Consider the following 17,263-nt stretch of genomic DNA (forward strand, 5'->3'; position numbering starts at 1 on the left):
TTATTTGAAGAAACATTTGTGATGAGCATACCAGGACTAACCTTTAAAAAATGTAACCTATCCTGCAGGCCCCAGCTCAAAATGTAGTTAAGTACTTAACTTAGCAGGAAATAAGAAAGGGAGGGATGGATGGGTTGATGTGCTATTAAAACGATAAACATGTCTATCTGGTTACCTGGTGGGACTGGATGCGTTGGATGCCGCAGGTGAAGTCAAAGTAGAGTTGGAACTTGTCCATGTCCTTGTTTTTGTTTTGATGGGACCCTGGTTTGTTGTGGCCTTGGACAGACTTCTCCTGCTCTTTTTCCTTTAGCGCCGACTTGGACACAGAAGACTGGATGGTCACAAAGTTGTTCTCACACCTGGCACAACAACAGAGAAACGGAGAGGGAAAGAAAAAAGACAGCACTGTAATATTATCAAATCAATGTTTAAAGTTAAAGATCATCTGAAGGCATCATCAATGAAACACAGACCATAGCGGAAATGAACATCAAATATCCAACTGTTTGCTTATCCTCACAATGTTTTAACGTAGGTGAGTGTCTCAGGGTCTTTGGCGATCATATCAGCCAAGATATGCTCCACACCTGTAGCCACCTCTTCCACGGATGACAGACCTAACACAAACACACATATTAAAACCTGTTAGAGAAAATAAATTCAACATTGTTTTGTTACATTTACCATCATTTAAATGTGACTGAAGATTTCATCAATTAATATTTGTATGTAATGATAAAAAAATGTGTGCCTCATTTCCACTGAACAGTGCGGCTTGGATCGAGTCAGCTCGGTTACGCTAGATCTGGTGTGTGCTTCCACTGCCGACACTACCTTTGTGGTTGGGGGGGTGGTGGGGTTAAGCCAGACGGGGTTAAGCCAGACGGGGTTAAGCCAGACAGGGATAGCAGCGGACAGAATATGGGTCAGAGCATCGAGCAGTGGAACAAATTTGGTCAAAGCAGCTGTCTCTTGTTTTTGCTCGGTCAAACCAACCGCTCCTAAATTTTCAAAGTCCCCTCGTATTCGGGGCCACACGGACTGCAGTGTGTAGCTCCACCCTTTTCTGAGCCTTTCAGACGCCTTGATACCCCAACGGAAGGGTGATGAAAATAGGAGCTCAGCCTTCTCATCTTGGGACCCCGCCCAACGTTTGACCATTTAAACGCACATTAAAGCGTGCTGAGCCACACTGGGCCGAGCCGGACAGGCCAGTGGAAACAAGGTTTTTGTGTCTTACCTTCAGTACCAGGTTTTACCCATGTTCTTAAATCCAGAGTGTGCGGTTTGTCGATCAGTGCAGAGGCGGCGTCTTCAAGGCCGAGTGCTTTGGCCCGGCGAGCCTTCGTCAGCTTACTGCCTTTTTTATAGGGGGTATACTACAGCCAAAAACACAAGCACCGGAATGAGATGACAACAACCAGGAACTTAATCTCCAAATCACATTTATATAATATTGTGGTAAATGTTAGAGGACAATATTCAGCATTAAAAGGAGATTCTGACCACATGATCCAGTTCATCTGCCGATCGACAACTCCTCAGGGTCTGTTCCAGCTCAGTTGTCAAAACTCCGTCCTTCTTCAGGGTCTGAATAACAGACTGGGTCTTCTTAGCCAGAGAGCTGAATCAACAAGCACACATAAAAACAATTATACCCAAACAAAAAGAAACAACGATTATGTACAGTAAGGAATAATGAATGAACGTATAACAAATATATAGCACAATGCTTTAGTATTAACATAGATAAACACAATGTTATAGTGATGTGAAACGATCACTCAAAACTGATATTGTTTCAGACCACAAAACTTGACCACTAGCACCATCTAGTGGTCAGTGTCTAATATGCTGTCTGAACAGGAACCCAATTCAATCAGCTCATATGAGAAAATATTTAATGGTTACAGCTTTAAATTTCAAACTCTGTTTCTAGTTTTGCCTCTGCACACATTCAGAGTGCTGGCGAGAGATATGAGTGGGTGATAAGATGTTTAAGTTTTATTTATTTTATTTGCGTACCATAACTCCTCATATACCAGCTGGACGTCTCGGACAGCATCGGCGTCCATGTGGTTAATCATCTCTTTGCGGTAGCGCACCATGAATGGAACTGTGTTTTCCTCACGAAGCAACGCAATTATGTTTTTACACACCCATGGCTCAACACATGCCAGGGTGGACAGCAGCTGACAGGAAGGACACACAGGTAATCAAGCAGCATATACAGTGCCTTGCAAAAGTATTCATACCCCTTGATATTTTCGATATTTAGTCACGTTATAACCACACACGTACGTTTATTTTATTGGGATTTTATGTGATAGACCAACAGAAAGTGGCGTATAATTGTGAAGTGGAATGAAAATGAAACATGGTTTTAAATTTTTTTTATAAATAAAAAACTGAAAAGTGTGGCGTGCAAAGGTATTCAGCCCCCTGAGTCAATGCTTTGTAGAACCACCTATCGCTGCAATTACAGCTGCTAATCTATTTGGGGTATGTCTCCACCAGCTTTGCCCATCTAGAGACTGATATTTTTGCCCATTCTTCTTTAAAAAATAGCTTGAGCTTCAGATTTAGCATCAGATTGGATGGAGAGCGTGTGTGAACAGCAATTTTCAAGTCTTTCCAGAGATTCTCAATTGTATTGAGGTCTGGACTTTGACTGGACCATTCTAACACATGACTATGCTTTGATTTAAACCATTCCATAGTAGATCTGTCTGTATTTTTAGGCTAGTTGTCCCTCTGGAACAAGTCTCTCAAGTCTTTTGTAGACTCTAACAGGTTTTCTGTCCTGTATTTGGCTCCATCCATCTTCCCATCAACTCTAACCAGCTTCCCTGTCCCTGCTGAAGAAAAGCATCCCCATAGCATGATGCTGCCACCACCATGTTTCACGGTGAGGATGGTGTGTATAGGGTGATGTGCAGTGTTAGTTTCCGCCACACATTGCATTTTGCATTCAGGCCAAAAACTTCAAGTTTGGTCTAATCTGAATATGCTGTGTCCCCCGCATGGCTTGTGGCAAGTGTTGGAGGAAGGTGCTCTGGTCAGATGAGACCAAAATTTAAGTTTTTGGCCTTAACGCAAAGTTCAATGTGTGGCAGAAAACTAACACTGCACATCACCCTGAACACACCATCCCCACTGTGAAACAAGGTGGTGGGAGCATCATGCTGTTGGGGTCCTGTTCTTCAGCAGGTACAGGGAAGCTGGTCAGAGTTGATGGGAAGAAGGGTCGAGCCAAATACAGGGCAGAAAAACCTGTTAGTCTGCAAAAGACTTGAGACTAGGGTGGAGGTTCACCTTCCAGAAGGTTAAATACCCTGAACATACAGACAGATCTACTATGGAATGGTTCAAATCAAAGCATCGTCATGTGTTAGAAATGGCCCAGTCAAAGTCCAGACCTCAATACAATTGAAAATATCTGGAAAGACTTGAAAATTGCTGTTGACAGATGCTCTCCATCCAATCTGATGCTGAATCTGAAGCTTGAGCTATTTTGCAAAGAAGAATGGGCAAACATATCAGTCTCTAGATGGGCAAAGCTGGCGGAGACATACCCCAATAGACTTGCAGATGTTATTGCAGCGATAGGTGGTTCTACAACGCTTTTCAGTTTTTTATTTCTAAAAAAAATATGCACCACTGTGTGTTGGTCTAGCACATGAAATCCCAATAAAATAAATGTACGTGTGTGGTTTTAATGTGACAAAATGTGCAAAATTCCAAGGGGTATGAATACTTTTGCAAGGCACTGTATATACACAAATAGGTAAGTAGGTAGTAAGACACTTTTCAATAGACAAAACAAACTGTTGGTGCATTGGTAATAGCTTGGAGTGCATATCTCTGGCATTAGCAATACAATGCATATGTCTAAGGAAGGCAATACGTATGTAATGTGATGACTATGTAGGTACACCATTTCTTTCACTAGTGGTGGGTATTTTTACTGCTTTCTAGTAATTTTGTTAATTGCCTATTTTAAGTAATTTTTATACATCAACACTCATCATAAATGTCAACTTGCAAACTGAATAGCTGATCGAGGCAGGGTGTGTTCAAGAGAGAACATGCAATGGTAAAGAGTAAAGCTACCTGTTGATATTTCACATCACATAACATTGACTTACAGTGGTAGAGATGTGAATGTAAAAAGACTTAAGTGTTGCTGTTTGGGCAACACCTGGCGGTGAAAGTTTCATGGGTGCATGATCACTGGTTCACCATCTAACTACCCCCACATTTCAGCATTATACTGTATGTCTGCTAGTCAGTAAATTATGAACAAGCACTGTCATATGTTGCACAGCTACTATCACTGTCTGACAAATACATACATTAAAACTTTACCACACATAACAAATGCTACAATACCTCTAACAAGTCCCAGGTCATATTGAGTCCATTCCTCCCAGATTCGGATGATGTTAAAGCAGTTGGTCGTCCTAGGCCGGTACCACTGGTCTTCTGTTTCTTTTGACAGGGCTCACCAAACGTGAAATCTTCCTCCATTTCCTCTTTCTTTGCTGTAAGCCCAGCTAGTGATGACCCCTCGCCTGCCCATGTGTCTGCCTGATGGGCATCTGACACGATAAATGACACCCTCTACAAGACAAAAGATGAGAGAGAAAAATGGAAAGAGAAAATATAAAAAGAGGAGTGATGGGATATACTGAATAGTTTGATAAAAGGTAGATACAAAAAAGAGCACTTTGCTCTGTTTTTAAAGTATTTTACAAAAAGTATTTATTCAATTGACTGTTCTTTATGCAGCAATTTTGGTGTGCACCGTTCAGTGACACAGATACTTGAAGTTCAGTTGTTAGTTACTGTGCATAAAATATACAAAAAACAATATCTAATCTTCCTTTGTATATGTGTGTGTACTGTATGGAGATAAAACCCTACTAAAATGGCAACCTGTCTTACCTCTGCCTTCATTCTGATACTTGGCCCACTCTCTCCATCCCTCTCTCCCTGTGGACAGTCCTCTGCTTGTGTTTCTCCTTTTTCTTCTGCAGCCTGATCTTTTTTGCCCTCATCAATGTTCTTCCTCTTTAGTCCAGCCAACCCAGGTGCTTTAGCGGCCTGAGTTTTCCGCTCTGCTGCAGGTTTGCGTGGTGCCCTCGGCTTGGGTTCTTTAGGCACTTTGGGTTCTTTAGGCACTTTGGGTTCTTTAGGCACTTTTGGAGCTTTAGGCACTTTGGGAGCTTTAGGTTGTTTGGGTGCTTTAGGCTCCTTTGGCTTGGCAGTTCTCTTGACAGCTGCTTTCTTCTCTCCTGCTGTAGTCTTGACAGGGGCTTTTTGCTTCGTCTCCTGTGGCCTCCATTCTTCCTTATCTGATTCCTCATCATTGTCATCACTACTCAATGTCTGGGAAAAGGACCTGATGGTAAAGTAGGGACAAAATGAAAAATCTGCAAATTCTAACATTAGAATGGGATGTAGCACATTGTTTACTAAATATGTCCCCAGGTTTTCTCTGCCTCCTCCAACATTATAAATGCAGGGTTATTTCTCTTGTGATTATGTTAATAACAGTGTCCAACACTGTATGCATGATTAGATGGTGAACTGTTAATGTGATTCCTGAAAGGATAGACTCTCCAGCCTGCCTTCATGACTCTAAATAGTATTTTGCTGTTCAGAAAACACAGAAAACACTTACAGGTCGGAGTCCATGTCTGTGTACTTTACATCTTTGGCAGTTGTTGCCCGGGGTCTTCGCATCATCTGTTAGAAAAGGTGTTAAACATTAGTGAGTTAGCCCCTTCCTTTATATGTCCATGGTTAGCCCATGCCTTACATCAAAGCTACACCATTGCAATTGCGTAATTCAGCAAACATTGTGGCCGTTATAATGAACTGTGTTACATTTCAATGGAATAAGGAATGTAATTAAACACCACTTTTACAATATCCAAAATTGCAGAGAATAACCTTATATTGATAACTTGGTATTAGGGACAATTTAGCATAGAACATGACTTATTAGGTCTTGTGAAAAAGTAATAAGATCTGCTGCAAATGTTGAAAAATGTGTTGTTGTTGTTGTTGTTGTTGTTGTTTATTTGGTACATCATTATTGTATTTCAGGTCATTAAAAATAAATAACGAAAACGCAAAAAACGTTGTGTCACCTAAATGTCTCAACCTGTCCATATCCATGAAATGCGTTATTACGCCAGCGTTCAAAAATCACGTTAGAAATCTCAAATGTCATTACCAAGCAAAGTAACACAGATAGCGTTCAGATAAATAGAGAAAGAAATTACATTGTATTTGTGCTTCAGCAGCAACATTGCATGACGCATATATATGAATACATGTATTTATATGTATGTACATGACGCAGACATAAAGTTTGCTAGCTAGAATAACAAAGCTTCTGTTAGCTGTTATTTCAAAATTGGCGCTCCACGCTGACGCTAGCAAAGTTAGCTAGCCAAATGGCAATACATGTATAGTGTGGCATATCCATTTATGGCAACATTTCACAGCATTTAGTGTCACTAACTAATTGTACTGTTATACCTTTGAAAATGCTCAAATTGCTTTTGGTATTCCGGGTATTCCCTTGAAAATTGTAGCTAGTAAAGAAGGATATCTGCTTCCTGAAACAGTCTGGACTCATCCAATCACAACGTCCGAAAGTTTTAAAGGGCAAACCACACCATCCTTTCTCATTGGCTGGTGAGTTTGCTAGAGGCTCTTTACCGCGACCAACTGGACTGGGGTTTTATTGCAGAAAACTATAAAAAATAAAACGTCCATCGCCTTTTGATTTCAGGAAATAATGAATATAAAGTAACAATAATTAAAATAAGTAAACACATAGGCTACTGAAGTCATTGAACAAACAGAAAGTCATATAGCCTAATACATAAGTAGAAAAAACACTGCACAGTTTAGTTTACAAACAGGATATTGCCCATAAACAACAATATTATTGTACACGGAACACTGAGACTGTTTCATTGGTATATGACCCTGATAAAGGGAAATTGTTTTTGACTTACTTTAATTGTTCAGTTCTCTGAAACATCCCCCTCATGCCCCACTGCAATCTCACTTCCTTAACTAAAGAGCAGGTAAAGCACTGCTTCTCAAACAACAAACTGATTTCCATCATTTATCCATTTTATGTAACTTATTTTAATCCTATAATGGTAAAATCAAAACAAAAACTAAAAATGCATAATTCCATGATCATTTATTGAATGTAATTCCATGATCATTTATTGATTGTTCATATTGTGAGAAGCAGGGAACTACCTACCTATCACATGGCTTAAAACAGTCTGGGTCAAATGTACAAATACTTGTGAAATACTATAAGTGTGTAACAACTACAGCAAAAGTGTGACTACTATTGTTTTATTCAATTTAGGTAATTAATCAATTAATCAATTCAGGAAACTTACACATCTGCTGGTGAAACATATGTAGCCTACTTGTACACACATGCATATAGACTTTCAGAGTGGTAAAAAGACCTGTCCACATAAGATCTCTAAGCAGAATGTGTTAATATTTACTTGAAATGTGTAGGAAATATTTTAACGAAACATCATTATTTCTGGGGGTGCTCGTGGTGTAGTGGTTAGAGTTAGTAAATAACTAAACTATGAAAAAAACATATACTAATACCTAAAAACACTCACACTAATAATATTAATAAAGAACTTGTTTATAATGTGGTATATTTAAAGCATAGTGTGTGATTCTGGTATCAAGCATGGCCTGAGGTTTTCATATTCTTTAAAATTTCATTTCACAACTTTAGAAATGTAGTTTCCAAACATTAGTATCATTGCCATGTTTTTTATATCTCATCAGATATTTAATGAATTAGACATTTAAACCATTTAAAGTGTTATAAAGGGAGAACAAACCTAACCTAACAAGCTGTTTCAACCATTGATAAATGTCTTTATACTCTGTCTCTGGTAACAGATGACGCATCAATATAGGGAGCCAATCAGAAAATGAGTTAGAAGAAAAAAACAAAGCCAGAAGAGCATTTGGCTGTTCAGGTTGAGTGTGGGTTTTCCCCTGTTACTTTCAGTTCCTTCTGTCTTTCATCAGCCTTAAAAGTGATAACCTCACTGAAATCTTTCATTGACTTCACTGTTTATTAGTGAAACAGCTCTCAACTTGACTGGAAACAAGGTATCATTTCTGTGTATATGTGATCACTAAGTGCATGTTATGTGGGTGTGTGTTTTTCAAGAGCATATTATTCTATGTTTTTAAATATTTATGTAGACATGTATTTGTTTGTGTTTACAGCTTTCTGTTTGTGGGAAGATGTCAGAACCCGAGACCCAAACCCTCATCGGAGGCCCCGGCCAGTATACAGCCATCAATGTACCAGCAGCACAGAGGTAAGGATTGTGTTTTATTTTATTTATTTTTTTTGGCATTTTTATGCTTTATTGATAGTGTAGAGACAGAGTTGAAATGGGGCAGAGAGGGGAGTGACATGCAGAGAACGACCGCGGGCGCCCCCAAGGATTGTGTTTTTAACAGGTTTTTCTATCTTTATTGTCTTTTAAATTCATTTAGGCCTACTGTAAATGTTCAATGTTATAAAGACTTCCCTGAAGTGGTTGGGCAAATGTTAAAAGTCTGATAATTCATTTTTATACTGTACAGCAAATAATGGAAACCAATGGCTAGTTAGAAAAACAAGGAAAGTGCATACACTTTTTTTTTTAAATTGTCCAAAATAATGTAAAGTATACACGAAGTTGGGGATAATAAGGAGATACATTGAAAAAAACAACTCTATTGGTTATTATCCTGATAGAAATCCATGGATGTCATCGCTGATTTTTAATTGTATTCTATGTATTTTGTTCTGTTTTCAGTAGTAAATAGAACCACTTTATTGAAAAAACAATGTATGAGCACACATAAAAACTAAAAAGTAACTTAAACAGTATTTAATGATTCAGTATTATTTCATTGCAGATTGGACACATCAGTGATTTGAGGTTTAAAATCAGTCAAAGGAATGAACACAGAATTTACATTATTGGGAATTTCCAGACAAGGCCTTTAAATGCTAGTTGAAAAGGGTATAATTCAAAATCCTTAACTGTCCCTTAAGAGTCTGCTTGACAACAGCTGATTTCATCACTCAGGTGGCTGTGACGTACTGTCTGCATCACATACAGTACATGGCTGAGGTTCCTGTTTTTTTTTAGAAATTCCCTAAATCTCAGCCAAGCATCAGCCTCTACTATGTTCCTCATTCTTTCTCCTCTGCTCTCTCTCAGTCCTAACTACTGTATCTCTTATTTTCTCTCGCTCGCTTCATATCTGTCTCCCACCTAAGTTGTTGTTCCATTGACCTCCTAGTCAGTGGCATCTATCAATTCTAAATGTTTTTTTTTTCTTTTTTAACCTCCAAACCATAAAACAAGGAAAATACCAGAGGCTGTCAACAATGTATTGATGCTTAAAACTGATAAATTGCTGATAGACTGAATAGACTTTCTTGGATTTAAATGTCCAAAAAGTCCTCCAAATTAAAAAATAAATCTCCTCTCCTTCTTTGTGTTCTGTGCTTTCCAGTGGCCGCTCCTCTCGGGCCTATAAGGTGGCAGGTATTACCCTGTTGGCCTGTGTTCTCATTGCGGGCCAGGCGATGGTCGCCTACTTCCTGCTCAGCCAGAGAAGCGACATCAAGTCTCTGGAGGATCAGAGCAACGACCTGAAGGCACAGCTGGCCAAGGGAAGATCTGGTGAGGAGCCCAAACACAGTTACCATTAGGAGGAGGGGTATTCTTTACACTGTTGGCATTTAACACAATGTCTCATGCTTGAAAAATTGTTGTCAACAACCTTTGACAATGTCAGATTTCAGAAAAATCCCTCAAAACCTGTATTATTACTCATTAGACTAATAATAAAAATCAGTGGGGGCGTAAAGGCAAACCAAAATTCTAAATTTCATTTTCTCAATCAATCTGTTATTTTTTTCTTCTGTAGTTGCTGTGCCCATGCGCATGCACCTGCCCATGAACTCCCTGCCCATGCTAATGGATGACTCTGTGGACCAGGTAAAAAAATAAAATAAATAAAAATCTGATTTTTGTGGGATTATGTCAATATCAGATTTTAAAAAATCCATTCCCATAATAATGCATTGGATTGTGTTTTACTGCATAAACACATACTTATCCGTTAGATTTGTTCTATAAAGTACGACAAACATGTCATTATCTGGTGAAATCAAATTTAAGTTGTGGTTTTCATCCTTATCTGTTTTGTTCCACTAATTGTGTATTGCAGGATTCCATTCAGTCCACTGAAGCACCAGAAATTGGTATGTTGTATACATCTTTAAAATATCCATGTATCCATTTATACAGTATATATACAGTATAAACTGTATATATATAAAATATTTATTTTAAATTTGTCATATCTAACTGCTCTCCCAGACCCCAAGCAGGCCACTGTCTGCCAGCTGGAGGCGGCTGGTTTGAAGCCTGTGCAGGTGCCAGGTTTCAAGCCGGTCTGTGATGAGCGCGGCCTATACCTGGCCCAGCAGTGCTATGAAGGCCAGTGCTGGTGTGTGAACCCAGCTGACGGGCGACTGATCCCTGGATCCGTGCGCTCTGGGCGGGCCCGTTGCGGCGCAGTTGTCGTCACTGGTGAGAGGAGATAACTAAAAACTAAACTAGAAATACAGGAATGATTCTAACATTTACTGTTTTTATGTGGCATTTATGTTTTTAGTTCAGTAGGAGCTTGTTTGAATCTGCAATGTTTTGACAGTCACATTTCTGTCTTTGTAGGCAGCCTGAGCAAAGCGTTGACTGCCTGATACTGGGGTGAGTACAAATACTGTTCCTCTGACTCACTATGTATGCAATTCTGTGTGTAATACTGTACATAAGGTGTTATTATATGCCTCTCCGCTTAAGTTTCAATTAGGGCTGTCAAGTTAAAAAAATGAATCAAATTAATTACAGGCTCTGTGATTAATTAATCTAAATTAATCGCATACTATTATGACACTTTTATGCCTGTTTATAAACAGCTGTATAGCCTACTACAGTTTGTTTCTCTCTCTCTCTCTCCGTCTCTCGTAATTTCTGTCTCCTCCACTCAGCCAGGTTTCTACATGAAATAAAATTAGGAACTAGCGCCGAATTTTCTCAAAAAAACAAGCAGACTAAATTACGACTTTCCATCTCCCACAACAGACAGCGCTGCACTGCAGGTGCGCATAGCCTATGCCGATTCATTCACCATCGTCGTACTCATAGGCAAAAATATTGACACACACACACACACAGGGCGGGTGTCCGTTTATGCGGGAGACGAGACAGCTAGTAAACAAAATTGAGACACACGGAGGAAGATTGAGAGATACTGTTTTGAACCTACATTGTTGCACCCACTAAATCAATAATGCACAGACACTGCGGAGAATAGAGTAAGATGTCTTCCTACCTTCATGCTTATTTGTCCGAAGCATCCCATAAACCGTCCATAGAGCCCTCGGCCCCTTTCCCCTGCTTCTCTCTTAACTTTTCTCCCTTTTACCCGTGCGGGCCGTGTCTGCAAGCTACAGGTGCAGCTGCGCACCACTTTTGCACAGGGTCAAAGGGCATTATAGAAGTGCGATTAATCTGCGTTCATTTGTTTAATTGCGTACATTTTTCTGTGATTAATTAATCGAAATTAACGCGTTAATTTGACAGCCGTAGTTTCAATGCAGAAATTTGATTTCTATAGCCAATAAGGATTTTATAAAACCCTTTGAAAAGGGATTTTTCTTAGTGTAAAATATTTTATATTGCTGCTACAACCCTGAATGAACTGTATTTTTGTATTTCTCTTTCTGTTTCATGAATAATTGAAGCTGATGAAATCTCCTGCTGAGACAAGCAAAAGATCAACTTCAAATCATCACATGCTACAACTTTGTCAACTTAATCAATCATTATGATTCAATGATCAATGATTATTTACAAACTTATTATAACCACTTGCTATCATGTTTTAGGTTTACTGCAACTCACCAATATTGTATGGACAGAGGTGACTTAAGCTATTGATGACATATACCACCATCGATATTGTTTTTTGCGGCATTAAAAGTAGTTTTATTAAAATGTTTGTACCATGTCGTTTTGCTAAAAAGAACCCATTTTCTATATTGGGGGATTTGTAAAGATAAAAGAATCAAAAAAAGACCAAAGGGTAATTCAATTAAGTATTGCCATTAATTAATATATTGTTTGTAAAGAGTATAGTTTTTTTAAATTATTCAAAAGATGATGTATTAATTATATTCAGATACACAGTGTGTTTACATATATCTTGAATGTATGGAGAATTAAAAAAAGTTATTGAAAAGTATTGACACATTTTCGACCAATCAGGAACCAAAAATAATCCAGTTTTGAGGCAATTGTAAACTTAACTCTCACCATTTATTTCCAACCCAAATAAAGCTCTTAAATACAGTTTTTGTGGTTTTCTTTTTCAATATCCCAATGAAATGTCAAACTGTTCAGTTGAACACTTCCACATTGATGAATAAAGCACTATCTCTTGAACCGTCATATTCTATATCCCAGCATATCGAATCTTAAACGTAATGTAGCATTTAAAAAACATGCAAAAACAACACAAGGCAGGAAATTAAGAAAACTACGAGCATGCAATACAAAGACAGATCGTCAATAGGCACAAGTTGTTTCTGGGTTCCAGTTACAAACAAAAATAATACACAAAGTTTGACGATACATTTTCCAAAATAAAAAATATTCAATCTGAACTCCAGTATGTTTATTTCTTTATGGCTTTTTGGTGTAATACCTTTTAAAGACTCAAGTGGGTAAATAAGCATAGAGCGTCAATTTCGGCTATATCCTTGGATGTGGATTTATTTGTTTTTATATTATGCTAGGTTGTTGTAATAAGGTAATATTTTTCTCAAAACGGTATAAAAAGTTGTGTTGATATTAATAAAACTTTTTTTATCTGACATAAATCTACTATGAAATATAACTTATTTATAAGTAGGTATTTACAGCATTGTGGCCCCACACAGACTAGAATCCTTATGAGGTTTATATAACGATACGTTTCAAATATCATGAACAGCTTTGTTAATGGATGTGATATTTCATCAATTGGATATTTATCAATTCAACTTTTATAATCTCTCTTTCTCAATATTATAAAACAAACACTTTAGACTACATACCACTTTTCAAAACATGATGCAGATACCTTAAATTCAAATCAAGATCTTTTTGACAGATTTTGATAAGATGGGACAAGAAAAAAAAATCACTAATTGCTACAACACAAAGTAACAGCTTCCAATCATTTAAATACAATGAGCACAAGTGCAAAAGATCAACTAGTTTCCAGCATATAGGCAGCCAAATCCTTTCAGGAGAGGCTATTGCACACATGGCATGAGATGATAAGACCCTAATAGGCACTCTTAATATATATTTAACACACACTTCCCTGCCATGTTCAATTATAATAACATGTTAAAAAAACTATTTCACTATGGCGTACATTTCATTTTCTTATTGTTTTTAGCACTGTAAGGTTGAATATATAAAGAAACATTTAATATATTCCCCAGAGCACTTAACTTACTTTTAAATGTAGTGCACTGCATGATTGTTTTGTTTTTTAAAATATTTTTTTCAACTATAAAAAATGAGAGATGAGATAAAGACTATAAATTAAAAATGTAAATCTTTTACCAAGTGAATATGACTTGTAAACACAGAAAGGGGCAAATACACATTACCAACAACAACACACCATAGACTTTGTTGTGACACCTGTGATGATAACAAAGGGGTTTTGACAGGTTTTACACTGAAGAGCACCATGACATGTAAGGTGAGACAATCTCTATATCACCTCCTGAGCAAATAAGTGATAATTGGTTTAGGCTGCTATAGCCATTTCTGACCAGTAGAGGGCAGAAGACTATAAAGAGATAGAATACTGTATCTAAAACTCACATGCCTACTGCAGAAAAAAAACCTACACCAAATAAAACAAAGAAGTGCTGTGTTTCTCTATGGAGAACCTCATTAAGAAATAAGACAAAACAGCTAAGACAGCTGATCTGCACATGTGGATATTGGTTGGTCTCATTATATGTTAATGGGTCCTCAGAAAGCACATGCTGTGGATTCAGGCAGCACAGCGTTTAGGTCACACACGTCATGTATAGCAGCTATAAGGATCCTATTATAGTTTAAGAAATACTGGGGAAGGAACATTGGGTATCCATGTTTAAATGAACTGAATTGTCATACTTTCCATGTGCATGATATAATGTATTTCAGTCCCCCACTTCAACTGAAACAAACAAAAAGAAAATATGAAATATGAAAAGAATCACCGCTACACCTCCCATGAGTTGGCTTTCTAGTTTAGCATTGTTTCCTATTTATTCAACTGTGAAAAAGGTTTTAAAAAAAAAAAGAACTTTTGTAAATCCTATCTGTTCCCATGGTTAGTTGTACCGTCACCCTCTTTTTGTAGATGGCTTTCTTCCTCCTCTCTTGTCATTTGCTTCCTCCTCTCAGGTTGCGTATGTAGTCTTTGACGGTTTTTTCAATGTCGGGTACGGCGTAACTTTGTGCTGCATAGATCCCTGTACACGTTCCCACGGCAACGCCCATCAACGCTGACGAGCGTAGCTTCGCGACAACATACCCGGCCAGAAAACCCTTCAGGAAAGGAGAACCCAGCAGACTGCCACCCTAAGGAGGAAAGGAGAGATAAGACCGTGTACTCGGTGGTCTGACTAGTAGTTTTATATGGGCATATTAGCAGTAGTTGTCATGTGTTATTATAACTGACTGGCCTGGGAATCAAATACATTCAGACAGAGTAAGTTGAAAATGAACATATTGGTGGCTGTGTGAGGCTTACTGGAGGAACCCCGGCCTGTATCTCATCCTCCACCCGTTTCTGGATTTCTTCCAGCTGGTCCTTCAGCTCCACTAGGTCCTTTAGCTGGCTCAGAGGACTCTACACACGCGCATGCGCACACACACACACACACACACACGCGCGCGCGCACACACACACACACACACACACACACACACACACACACACACACACACACACACACACACACACACACACACACACACACACACACACACACACACACACACACACACACACACACACACACACACACACACACACACACACACACACACACACACCAGGTTAGTGTCGCTGCCTGTGGTTTCCACAAACACAGTGATAAAGTAGAAATGATTAAACATTGAAGTGCAATTGTGAAAAAAATTATATCCAAATCATCAAATCTACATTAATTATTGTAATAATTGACTGTCTTATTTATTGTTAAGTCAGTTTGTGAATTGAGTGGGATAAAATCGTAATGCCCAAGTCTTAGCATTTGTAAGACTTTTGAAAGATTTATTGAAGACTTCCTCTACTTCTAGATCAACTAATTCAATGCATTATTATACTATTTAAGTATAGTTCCCTTACTTCACATCCAGAGACAAATAAAGTATGTCATTTGGGATTGGAAGTTCCCCAGCTCAATATTCTGTTAATATAAAGTACAACATTAGTTTAACTAATAAATGTTGTCAGGGACTTATTTTTGCCAAGGGCGTATGTTCATTTGATGCCATTTTGCTTGACTAGCACAGTTCCTGAGAAACTCAACTTTTTTCTACAGTAACTTCTATATTGGTGTGATCCTCATAGTAGAGTGCCTGATCCGTTCAAAATGTTGAGCAGGTCCCAGTTTCAAAATATAAAGGTGGGATTACCAATGTTGTTTTATATTTGAGATAGTCACTGGATTATGAATCACAGAACTACGGTACAGGTCTTCTTCGTTTGCAAACTGGTTTCTCTCGACATCAAGGTAAACAAACCTGACAGTCGGCCTCAATAGCAGACAAACTTTCAGAAAGTTCGCAATAAGTCAGCTAATGTATCGTTAAATTACCAGTGAGCAAAGACTTCACTCCTCTCTGACAGCGTGTAAATGTGTTGTGCGTTCACATAGCTGTAAAATATGTTTAAATACAGCGTAATCGCGTTCATAAAGCGAGCTCCTTGAAACTTTGGTTGACGCTAGGTATGCTAAGCTAACCTAACCTGATCGCTACTTTACAAACATTATCAGCTATCGTTCATTGACGACCGTTGAGTTTGAGTTGTTGTAATAATAAACGCAATACACTAACGCCAGTAATATGCAATGAAAACTCGACTGGAAAGTTGAGGACGCAGACCTTGTCATCCGCCATAGTTTTCCTGTGGTGGGTTAGCCTACTAATATCTTCTTCTGCAGTTTCTTCTTCTTCTTCTTATAGAATTCCGGCAATTTAGACGCTGTTCAGCGTATTACTGCCCTCCACAGGTCAGACGTTGTCCTAATGTTTTACATACAGCCCTGTGTTGTGCAGGAACTGCAGAATAGCTTTTGACTTCAGTTGATGGTTCTCACTGTGTCCAAATAAAGAAAAAATAGAAAAAACCTCAACTCCAAGTCCTAACAGTCCATCAAATAATAAATGTCATTCTGCTCGATATTTTCTGCACTCAAGAAACACATGCTTTACTGTTTCAGGTGTCCCACACTCACACAACCCAGACACATGTTTTCCAACAATAAACAAAAAGTGATTTAGCCCACAGTGCCCCAGCCTTAATCTACACCATTTAACTGAATCCCTTCTGGAATGAAAAGTGCAGATAGCCTACCTCTTTTTTAACTTGGGATTGTAAAGAGAAATAGTGTCTTCCCCTGCTTTCTTTTTCCCGCCCACTCTGCCATTCCTTCATTAAACCCTCTTTAATTATTTCTCTCAGCTCCACTCTCCCCCGTGATATATGAACGTCTACTTCTCTACCCAAACTCTGTTTTGCGATCTGATCCACCTGCTCATTCCCCTCGACCCCAGCATGTCCAGGAACCCAGCTAAAGGAGATGTTTGACCTAAACCCAATTCTAAAAATCACAGTTAAAATCTCACTAATAATGTCAGGTCTAGCCTTAGATTCCCCCCCTCTTAAGGCTTCCAGAGCAGCTGCAGAGTCAGAGCAGATGATAGCCTCTCTAGGTCTGGTTTCCTCAACCCACCATAAAGCCCATAAGATTGCCATTAACTCTGACGTGAAAACCGAGCTCCCATTAGAGATGCGCCGACCAAACTTCATCCCAAGC

At 38.6% G+C, this 17,263-nt stretch overlaps 3 protein-coding genes across 3 annotated transcripts in view; 1 reads left to right on the forward strand and 2 right to left on the reverse strand.

Annotated features, from left to right (window-relative positions):
• The window catches only part of srbd1 (S1 RNA binding domain 1), a 49,369-nt gene extending 42,746 nt beyond the window's left edge, over window positions 1–6,623 (reverse strand). Inside the window, exons 1-9 of the mRNA XM_080036439.1 lie at window positions 6,556–6,623; window positions 5,690–5,754; window positions 4,951–5,407; window positions 4,396–4,626; window positions 2,029–2,195; window positions 1,510–1,627; window positions 1,244–1,382; window positions 524–620; window positions 176–362 (exon numbers count right to left, since the gene is read on the reverse strand). Coding sequence (XP_079892565.1) covers window positions 176–362; window positions 524–620; window positions 1,244–1,382; window positions 1,510–1,627; window positions 2,029–2,195; window positions 4,396–4,626; window positions 4,951–5,407; window positions 5,690–5,754 — 1,461 coding nt within the window. The 5' untranslated portion in view covers window positions 6,556–6,623. The remainder of the gene's footprint in view (window positions 1–175; window positions 363–523; window positions 621–1,243; window positions 1,383–1,509; window positions 1,628–2,028; window positions 2,196–4,395; window positions 4,627–4,950; window positions 5,408–5,689; window positions 5,755–6,555) is intronic.
• A 1,455-nt stretch (window positions 6,624–8,078) lies between these two features.
• cd74b (CD74 molecule, major histocompatibility complex, class II invariant chain b) lies at window positions 8,079–12,512 on the forward strand. The gene is made up of 8 exons (XM_080037414.1): window positions 8,079–8,193; window positions 8,314–8,408; window positions 9,604–9,773; window positions 10,021–10,091; window positions 10,324–10,357; window positions 10,476–10,688; window positions 10,833–10,868; window positions 11,906–12,512. The coding sequence occupies exons 2-7, from the start codon at window positions 8,332–8,334 to the stop codon at window positions 10,859–10,861; spliced, it is 594 nt and encodes a 197-aa protein (XP_079893540.1). The 5' UTR covers window positions 8,079–8,193; window positions 8,314–8,331; the 3' UTR covers window positions 10,862–10,868; window positions 11,906–12,512.
• A 146-nt stretch (window positions 12,513–12,658) lies between these two features.
• Window positions 12,659–16,402, reverse strand: LOC307258028 (SLC35A4 upstream microprotein-like). Its single transcript, XM_080037415.1, has 3 exons — window positions 16,329–16,402; window positions 14,968–15,066; window positions 12,659–14,795 (listed from the first exon to the last, which is right to left on the reverse strand). The coding sequence occupies exons 1-3, from the start codon at window positions 16,341–16,343 to the stop codon at window positions 14,598–14,600; spliced, it is 312 nt and encodes a 103-aa protein (XP_079893541.1). The 5' UTR covers window positions 16,344–16,402; the 3' UTR covers window positions 12,659–14,597.
• Between the last annotated feature and the right edge of the window lie 861 nt (window positions 16,403–17,263).

This window comes from Ammodytes marinus (genome assembly GCF_949987685.1).
Source record: "Ammodytes marinus genome assembly, chromosome: 11".
Lineage (NCBI taxonomy): Eukaryota > Metazoa > Chordata > Actinopteri > Uranoscopiformes > Ammodytidae > Ammodytes > Ammodytes marinus.

Excerpts from the sequence above, each read along its gene's own strand:
- cd74b (XM_080037414.1), top strand. The coding sequence starts at position 8,332 with ATGTCAGAACCCGAGACCCAAACCCTCATCGGAGGCCCCGGCCAGTAT. Across the intron at positions 8,409-9,603 it reads AATGTACCAGCAGCACAGAG|TGGCCGCTCCTCTCGGGCCT; the intron begins GTAAGGATTGTG and ends TGTGCTTTCCAG. Across the intron at positions 9,774-10,020 it reads GCTGGCCAAGGGAAGATCTG|TTGCTGTGCCCATGCGCATG; the intron begins GTGAGGAGCCCA and ends TTTCTTCTGTAG.
- LOC307258028 (XM_080037415.1), bottom strand. Across the intron at positions 14,796-14,967 it reads TACAGGCCGGGGTTCCTCCA|GGTGGCAGTCTGCTGGGTTC; the intron begins GTAAGCCTCACA and ends TTTCCTCCTTAG.